General features: G+C 43.5%; 1 protein-coding gene across 1 annotated transcript in view; it reads right to left on the bottom strand.

Annotated features, from left to right (window-relative positions):
* Positions 1–10094, bottom strand: part of ENTHD1 (ENTH domain containing 1) — a 180390-nt gene that overhangs the window by 137900 nt on the left and 32396 nt on the right. The window contains exon 3 of the mRNA XM_004700677.3: positions 1299–1417. Within this exon, the coding sequence (XP_004700734.1) occupies positions 1299–1417 (119 nt within the window). The remainder of the gene's footprint in view (positions 1–1298; positions 1418–10094) is intronic.

Here is a 10094-nt window from a genome sequence, read left to right on the forward strand (position 1 = left end):
ACAAAATACCCATTTATAAACTATCAAGGGCTCATGAGGGAGGGGGGAGCGGGAGGGAAGGGAAAAATGAGGACCTAATGTCGGGGGTTTAAGTGGAGAGAAAATGTTTTGAGAATGCTGTACAAATGTGCTTTACACAATTGATTTGTGTATGGATTGCGTTAACAGTTGTATGAGCCCCTAATAAAATGTTTTTTTTTAAAAAGAGTATACATGCTTATATTTGCAGCAAAAATACCAGACTTTTAATTTTTATATTAAAATTTTTATTAACAAAAGTTACCTTCAAAGAATTCAAGATGATGATGGGTGGGACTTTCCACATGACCCATTTTTATAATGAATAAAATATTTAACACGAGTGTGCTACTTTCAATATATCTTGTTATTACAATTATATGAATGCGGTCTAAAATAATGGCTGTTCAACTCTCTGTAGTAAATTATTCCGTGAAAAGGAATCTGTTATGGACTGAATTGGGTCCCCTCCAATAGGTGTTGTAAATCCTAATCCTCATATGTTCAGAGGCAGACCCAGCTGGGAATAGTGTTATGTTAATGAGGCCCTATTCGGGCAGGGTATGTCTTCAAGTCCACCTCACTGAGATGTGAAAGAAGCAGGGGAGGCTCAGAGAAGCAAGCGCAGATGGGAAAGATCGGGCCATACCTCATGAAGATTGCCGAACCCAGGAACAAAGGCTGGAAAGAGATAGGAAACGTCCCCCAGAATCGACTGAGAGAAAGATTCCCCCCAGAGCACCCTGAGTTTGGACTTGCAGCCTCCTGAACTGTAAGAAAATAAATGTTTGTTTGTGGAAGCCACTCCCTTGTGGTCATTTGGTGCTGCAGCACTAGAGAACTAAGAGAGAACTGAGAACAAGACCATGACTGGCAGGTAGAATTCAAATCCTCACCCCCAGAACCTGTGGCTATGCTGCATTCTAGGGCGAAAGGGACTTTGCAAGAAGGACCCTAAAAGCAGGACATGATCCTGGATTATCCAGGGGGTTCAGTCGAATCACACAAATCCTTAAAAGCAAATACTTTTTCTCAGCTGTGGTGGGAAGAATCCAAAAGATGCAATATTGCTGGCTTTGAAGATGAAGCGACAGGGGGCCACAAGCCAAGAAATGTGGGAAAGGCAAGGACACGCCTTCTTCCCGGGAGCCTCCAAAGGTGCGCACCACCCTGCGGACACCTGGATGTTAGCCTCTAATGAGACGAGTGTCATAAAGGTGTGCTGTTTTAATGGATTACAGTGGTTAAGGCAACAATAGGACATTAACACAATGGCTTACCTCTGTTGAGTCCCAAGCAGTAATCTTGACTGGCAGTGTTTCCTGGGACAAGGTAGTCCCACTAGGCAACAGAGGGTGTTGGCACTGCTCTTGTTTGGATCCTGCCTTGGAAGTATTTTCTGTCAACAAAATATAGCTACGAGTTTACTTTGGCAGGAAACCGTTTTTACGTGAGTCACATCAAATTATAATTACTTCTGAGAATCCATTTTGTCTACTAAATAATTATACATCATCTACCAATAGCTTGTTGTCTGTATGATTTTAATAATCTGCTATAATAATTGGCAAGTTCAGACAGATTAAAATAACACAACTTCAATTCTCACCCTATTGCTCGTCAACAAGCCTATTTTGTAGCTTTATTATTTGAAATATCTCTTTTCTTAATAAGGTACAGTATAGAAAAGAGCTTGAAGGGTGTGAAAGTGAGCTGGACGAATGTGTAGCAAAAATAGGAATGACAACCACAATTATTCTAATTACCATTTAAAAGAGTGTTGTGAATTTCATATAGTCTATGAAAAACTAATAATTTGGGGGAAGAAGCAGACACACAATTCTCTTTTCAAAGTTAACTGAACCAACAGCTCAAATAGAAAGCAAATGTTTAGAAGATGATGATGCCAGTATAGGTACAAACATGCTTGATACAATTGATGTATGGAACGTTATAAGAGCTGTAAGAGCCCCCAATAAAATGGGGTTTTTTAAATAAATAAATAAATAAAATAAAAGTTAACTGAATCGTTCAAGGAAAAATATACCAATGACAATACATTGATATTTCTGCTTATGTGCTTTTGCTAAACGTAATGTTGTGTAGCCCTAAAATAGGTTTTCTTTTTATACTGTCTTAGTTACCTAGAGTTGCTAAACCCCAAGCCCCATAAATGGCGACTTTAATAAACAGGCATTTTATTTTCTCAGAATTTTGGAGGCTGCATGTCCAAATTCAGAGTGCATTTCTCTCGCTGGGCTCTGGGGGGAGGGACTCGTCTCCTTCAGCTTCTGCCCCTGGCGGTCTTCCTGTGGGTTGGCGTCTCTCTTCCCACACAGCATCCATCTCTGCTTCTCTCACTTACTTGTTCAGTATCTTTTACATCTCAAAGGAGATTGATGCAAGACACACCTTACACTAACCCTGCTTCAGTAACAGGACAAAGACAACACGTTTTCCAAATAGGTCACCACAGGCAAAGGGGTTAGGATTTCCAGCACATATTTGGGGGCATGCAATTCAATCAAACAACAAAGGAACCAATCTGTCTTGGAAGAAGTACAGCCAGAATGCTCCTTAGAGGAAAGTATTGCAAGACTTTATCTCATGTACTTTGGACATATTGCCAGGAGAAGCCAGTCCCTGGAGAAGGACAGCGTGCTTGGTAAAGGTGATGAGCAGGGAAACAGGAAGACTCTCAACAAAAGGGAAGGACACGGAGGCTGCAGCAACAGGCTCCGACATCACAGCAAACAGGAGGCAGGCGCCGGACCAGGCCCTGTTTCCTTCTGGTGTCTACAGGGTCCGTCACGGTGTAGTGCAGCCGACTCAAGGAAAGCTAACCCCCACAATGCAATGCGGAGAAGAGGCAAGGCATAGAGGCAAACATTCACACGTGGTCCCAGGGGCCAGCGGTGGAAGAACAGTGACTCTGAATCTCCATGTGGCGTGATGACAGCTTGGGCGCTGGGGGCTGGGTGATGGTGATGTTGCTCCCTTGGGAGGTGTGATTCCTGACTCTGAACCATGTATTAGAATGTTGTCAGGTGGACCAACGTTTGGGTATACAGACATACTACAAGACACACCTAAAATGTGTCCTAGAGTGCTCCCTACCTGCCCAAGCAGACCTTCGCCCAGGGGAGCTGCAGGAGTAGGAGGTGCTGGGCTGGGATGTGGAGCCACACCCCCACATGAGACAGAACCGACCCCCAAGCACCCAACAGCAACAATTCACCCATCACAATCTACCATTTGACCTCCAAAAGGCATGCCCTTACCACATGCAAACCACATTCCCCTTGGAACGGATCACAGGGATCTCCGTATAACCCCTCCCTGGGGGATGGAGAACAGAAAAGTGGGTGAAGGGAAACGTTGGACAGTGTAAGACATGACAAAATAATAATAATTTATAAATTATCAAGGGGGAGGCAGGGGCAGGGAGGGAAGGGAAAAAGCAGGAAGCTGATACCAGGGACTCAGGTAGAAGGAAGGTGCTTTGAGAACGATGATGGCTACAATGTGCGGGTGTGCTTTGACACAATGGATGGATGGATGGATGGATTGTGGTGAGAGTTATACAAGCCCCCAATAAAGTGATTGGGGAAAAAAAAACCATATTCCCCTTATCCAATCATCCTCAAAGTGTTAAATAAACTCCAAGTCCAAAATCTCATCTTTTAAATCAGTTCAATCAAATAGGAGCGAAGCTTTGACAATGTCCATCCTGGGGCAAAAAAAATCCTCTGTCTGTGAACCAGTGTAATGTGAAACAAGCTGTGCTTCCAATTTACAATGCTGAAACAGGCCTGGGCAGACAGTCTGTTACGAATGGGAGGAAGCCAAGGGAACTTACATTCGTTCTCCAGGCTTGGAGGGGTAGCCTGACTCTGAATTCTGGGTGGAGGGCTCTCAACACTGGGCTTCAGTTTTGCCTTGCAGTCTCGCTGGGATCGTACCTCTCCTCCCTCAGCTGTGGAAGACCCCATTTCCCTAGTCCTCTTAAGTGGCAACCCTGCGCCCCAGCCCTTGTAGACCCAGTTCTTCTGCCCCTTGGGCAATGGCAGTCCCATCCCTGTGAGCTTTGGCGGGCAGCCCTGTCCCACTGGCACATCTTCTCAGCAACCCCGCATTCTGGAACTGAGTTGGCCATGTTCTGACTCACTGAAACGGAAAAGCAGGAGCTTTGGGCCCCACTCTTTGAGATCTCAGAGATCAGTGAGATGGTGGCCCCACCCTTTGAAGCCAAGAAGGCTCCTCCTCCTGGCTCCTCCCCCCAATTCTGCTGATCGCTGAGCCTCTCCAAGGAAGACCTTTTTTTTCCTTGGAGGACGACAGATGCAGCTCTGTTAGCCGGATTTATGCCTATAGAGTTCTACAAAGCAGATAGTTTTCTTTCCTTGCATCCTGTCTTTGTCCCTCTGGTCTAACCTGATGGGATTTTCCACCATAGTGGTTGGTTAGGCCCATCAGCCTCAGGCTGAATCTCTTTAGCACGAGGTGGTATGACCATAAATGAAAAATCATAGACAGACAGCTCTTAGTTTGTACGGCAACCTAAATTTCCAAATCTTCACTTCCTGTTTTCATTTCACACGGTTCATTTTTAAATGCATCGCTTTCCTCCGATGTGCTCTTAAGTGGCAAGGAGAAACCACACAGCCCCTTTAAGATCTAGCTGAGAGAGCTCATCAGCCAAATAACCAAGTTCATCGCTTGCCGGTGGCTTTAACAAACAGAAATTTGTTTTCTCCCGGTTTAGGGGATTAGAATCCACACTCAGGGGGGCAACTCTAGAGAAAGACTTTCTATAAAGCTTTGGAAGAAGATCCTTGTCTCATCTGAGTTTCTCCATTTGGCTTGCAATCTGTCTACCCCTGTCTCTGCTTCCTGGATTGCTTTTAGAGAGATGGACTCAAAATACATGCTACAGTGATCGAGGCTCATTAATATAACAATGAAAACCCATTCCCAAACAAGATCACAACCTCAGACATAGAGGTTAGGGTTTATATGTTTTGGAAACGCAATCCAACCCACAACAGTGGGCATGGGTGTTTTAAAGAAATGAATTTCTAGTCTGCAACTTCCATAACGTAGTCTTTTCAAAAATTGATCCGCCTGAGAAAGCAATTGTCTGGAGGCATCAGGCTAGTACTTTCACCCTTTCCCTTTCATAATCAATTTCTCCCACTTTAGCTCTATCCCTCACCAATCTTAATGCCGTGCATCTTCCCAAAGCAGGAGACCCTCAAAGGCACACACGACCATTGAAAACCCAGGACTCGGAGAAGCCTCCTTTAACCCAGGCCCGAGAGACGCAAAGGAAAGCTTCAAGGGTTGCCCTGTCTTACAGGGGTTGCTTTTCATGGCAAGATAGGACGTTGTTAGCAGGGTAATTGGGCCTGTGCTAGGCTATCCGGTACATAGATAGCCAGGGCAGCAAGACTGGTGACAAGTTTCATTTAATGAACTTGCCTGTTTCACCAGCCAAAGAATATGTCCTTTCTGGGGAGGGTCAGGAGAGCAGAGCAAACAGAACAAACACAGGATGAACAGTGGCACCCTGGCACACCAGGGCTGTGAGTGGATGGCAAGGCTGTCTGCCTTACCCCTCTCCCAGGACACGGCTGCTGGAGTGCGAAGAAGACGAGCAGGGGACATTCATGGACACCTTTATTTGAGCAAAGTCAGACTTTTTCAAAAAGGATGCTCATCTCTGTTCAGCACAATTTTGACAACAAGGAAAGGCTTTGCCAAGAAGATTATACGGTAAACATTTTGCAGAAATGGAATGAGAATGTTTGAATCTTCACTTTGGAAGATTTGATGAAATGTGTTCAAAGTTCATTCAAGTAAAATCAATTTCTAAAAAACAGTGTACTGACAGGCATCTTGCAAGTGCTATTCTTATTTTTGCTCCTACTTTGAGTAGATTTGATTAACATGGACTAGGTATAATTACAGAGGAGGCTTGCACAATGTGGGGGTGAAGGGTGCCAACCCCTCAGGCAGTTGAAAATCTTCATAGAACTTTTGATTCACCAACAACTTCACTCTGACTAGCCCACAGAAATAGTGGACTAACACCTGTTTTCTGTGTTATAGGTATTAAACTGTGCCCATATAAAAACTGTATTTCAACAATAAAAATATTTTTCACAAAAAATGCCCATGCCTGCTGGCATAAAACAATAGTCGCATTAATGCCCTTTTCTGTTTTACAATGATCCTTTTACTAGACTCATTTATCGCAAAATGGCAGGCAACGGTAAGTGCAGACCTCAATCCCTGAACCTGTCGAGCAAGTCAACTTCTTGTAATTTCATGACTTTTCTCTGCTTCTTGGGAGCACATCCAGCACCACTGGTGGCACCTCACAAGGGGTCCAGGGTGTTATTCAAAGTTTATGAAATTGCACCAAATGCAGTGAAAATCTTGTACCAGAGAGCACTTTTTATTGCAATACACAATTTACTAGAGAGACAAATTGCTCGTTTGGAAATGATTCCTTTCATGTGGCATTTTAAGTGGGATTCACAACACTCCAGCTGTTGCAATAGCAACAGCGCACGACTACAAAAAACGATTACAGAGGACAGCATGTAATGTTATGCAGTCACGATGTCATACTGCATCTTTACATGTGTTTACATTTCTCTGAACTGAATGGCCTCATATCAGTCTGTGTTTCCGTGTGTAGGTTTTGATAAAGTTTAACTTTTAATAATAGATCTGAGTGTATCTTGTGATGTTGTTCTTGTTAGGTGCCATCAAGCTTGTTCTGATCCATAGCAACCCTCTTCACGAGAACAAAACACTGCGTGGTCCTGGGCCATCCTCAATTATTCCTGTGCCTGAGCCCATTGTTGCAGCCACTGTGTCCAGCCATCTCCTTGAGAGCCTTCCTCTCTTTTGCTGCCCCTCCATTTTTCCAAGCATGATGTCCTTCTCCGGGGACTGGTCTCTCCTGAAAACATGTTCAAAGTATGTGAGATGAAGTTGTGCCATCCTGCCTTTAAGGAGCACTCTGGCCATACTTCTTCCAAGACAGATCGTTCGGCAGGGCATGGTATTTTCAAGGTTCTTCTCCAGGACCACAATTCAAATGCGTCTTTGGTCTTCAGTCACTGTCCCACTTTCACACGCATATGAGGCTACTACAGATACCATGGCTTGGGTCAGGCTCACTTAGTCCTCAAAGTAATATCCTTGCTTTTCAATACTCTAAAGAGGTCTTGTGCAGCTAGATGTACCTAATGCAAAGCATCTTTTGATCTCTTGAGTGCTGCTTCCATAAACACTGATTGTGGATCCAAGCAATACAAAATCCTCAACCTCAACCTTTTCTCTATCATGATTGAGCAATGGTCCATTTGTGAGGATTCTGGTCTTCTTTACCTTGAACTGTAATCCATACCAAAGGCTTTGTGTCAGCCTCGGTAGACCAGAGAAACAAATTCATAGACACTCAGATGTGTATAAGAAAGAGTTTATACACAAGAGCAATTGAATATTGGGAAAACATCCCAGCCCAGTCCAGATCAAGTCCATAAGTCCGATATTAGCCCATATGCCCAATACCAATCTATAAAGTCCTCTTCAGACTCACACAACACATATAATGATGCTGAATGCAGTAAGATCACAGGCCAGTGGGTGGGAAGTCTTGTGGATTCAGTGGTGTTGTAAGCATCTCAGCACTGGCAGGGGTCTCCACATGGCATCTCCAGGTCTAGGGCTCTCACTGCCATCAGCATAGCCCCATGTGTCTTGTCAGTAGAGAGTCTATCAGGGAGGGAGCGAGTGTCCCGCCTCCAGCAAGTTATTTATCTCCATCGCACCTCCAAATGAGGTCATCAAGCTGCAACCTGATTGACAGGTAAACTCCACCCCTTCACTAGAAAGTCTCAAACTGACAACAGATTATGTAACTACCACAGGCTTCAATCCATGATCTTCCTCAGCAAATGCATCACGTCCTCCTCACTGCCAACAGGCAAGGTCGTGTCGTCTGCATATGGCAGCTTGTTAAGAAGCCTTCTTCCAATCCTGATGACACATTTGTCTTCATATTACCCAGCTTCTCTGACGATTTGCTCAGCATACAGATTGAATAAATATGGGGAGAGGCTATAACCCTGGCCCATACCTTTCCTGATTTTAAATCATGCAAGTGATGAAACAGACTATTGTCTATGTATACAGCAGCATTCAGGAGAAACCTAACTCTCTCTCTCTCCCTCTCTCTCTCTTCAATATTTCTAGGCTACATGGTACATCTGTGGGAGTTTTCAAACTGTCACCAATTTCAAAAAATGTTTCCAATATAGTTGTTGTGTTAGGCTGGGTTCTCTAGAGAAAGAAAACCAGTGAAGCTTACATGTATGTGTGTAGAGAGAGATTTGTATCAAGAAAGGGCTTGCACAGTGAGTAAGTCCAATCCAGGTCAAGTCCGCAGGTCTGTTGTAAGCTAGAGGCTTCTGACTCAAGTAACCATGCGAGCTGAAAAAGACCATGGGCTGGCGGATGAATCCAAGGTCAGCAATCCCCTGATGGCTCCAGGGATGGCCATACAATATGGGGGGAGGTCAACGAGCCAGATGCAGGATCCAGAGCTGGCAGAAGGGAAGCTATCCCAGAGTCTGCTTACAAGGTGACCCTTCCAAAGAGGTCTTCTTCCATTTGTATCTAGGGGGCTCCACTCCACTAAAGCTGCCAGCTGCTCTCAGAGTTGGTTGTGTTGTATAAGATCCATCCCAGGGCTGACTGTGTCGTCATGTAAGAGCCTGGCATGGAGAATTACTGCCAAATACTGAGAACCCTGGCCCAGCCAAGCTGACACAAAACCTGACCGTCACAATTGTTGAAAAAGCAATTGTATAGAAGTAAATCCATGTCATTGAAAACTGTGTGGTTCAAGGGTCAACTGCAATAGTTGATAAAATATAGTAAACATTTTTTTGGTATTGTTCCCAGAAACTGAGAAAGAAAATTACTCCTAATGATGGTTTTACAAATCTTCCTCTAAGTGTATTTCCACATCTTCGCTTTCAACAAAACAGAAGAAAGACCTAATCAAGTTAATGGCTGACAAGAGATAAAATGTTTTTATTATAAATCACTATTTTATTTTTGGCCTTACTACTTGGAAGTCATCCATAGAATTGATTGGAATTGCATAATAAAACACTTTCTATTCCTAGTTGGAAAACCTAGATTTGCCCAAAATTTTCATCTATAAGAAATACAAATTTAGGATGGAACTTATGCTGAGATTTACTTATTTCTAGCAATAAGTAATATTCATATGTGAGTAAATAGTCCCAATCATCTCAAAGATTTCCAACAAAACTGTATTCTTCGTATTTAATAAGTATTTATAAAATGTATGCAATGGGGCCTCAATAAGTTCATGGAAAAATTCCATTATCTTTTAATTCCATTTTCTTTTGTGTGTTGCTATTGTATACTAACAATAATTATCATGATAAACTAACCTAGAAGGAATAGTTTACCACTTAAGATTTCTGGTGACAGAAAATTGAGGGGGGGAACCAATTTTCAACTTGTATACATAAGTCCAAAAATATTGCTATAAAACCATAGAACCCTGAACTAAATTAAAATATCAAAATGTGAAGCAATTATGTCTCAACACCCCCTCCCTCCAGGTCCCTGCTGTTCTGAAGATGGTATTTTCATCTCTGGAAAGTCTGTGTTCTTCAGTTTAGACCATGTCATGGCAGCAGTTTGAGCTTCCTTAAGGGACACAAATCAGGGTCCTTTATAAATAGTCTTTGAATTGGGGGAACAAAAAGAAGTCCGAATGAGCAAATTCAGAACTGTAGGGTGGATGGGGAAAGGTTTCCCAACAACATTCTGGTGGGACAGTGCTAACTTCTAAGACTGAGCAGGTATATTGCTGTAATAGAGAATCCGTTCCTGCTACAACTTCCCTGGCCTTTCTCTCACCTACGCAGTTTACACAATATCTGCATGTGGGTTGAGTTTTGCCTGGTGTAGGCCCTGGCCGGCCCGTAGAATCTGGCACACACATCAGTGGGGGTCCC

Source organism: Echinops telfairi, unplaced genomic scaffold (genome assembly GCF_000313985.2).
Source record: "Echinops telfairi isolate 266 unplaced genomic scaffold, ASM31398v2 ScPeMD7_2;HRSCAF=8, whole genome shotgun sequence".
NCBI classification, from domain to species: domain Eukaryota; kingdom Metazoa; phylum Chordata; class Mammalia; order Afrosoricida; family Tenrecidae; genus Echinops; species Echinops telfairi.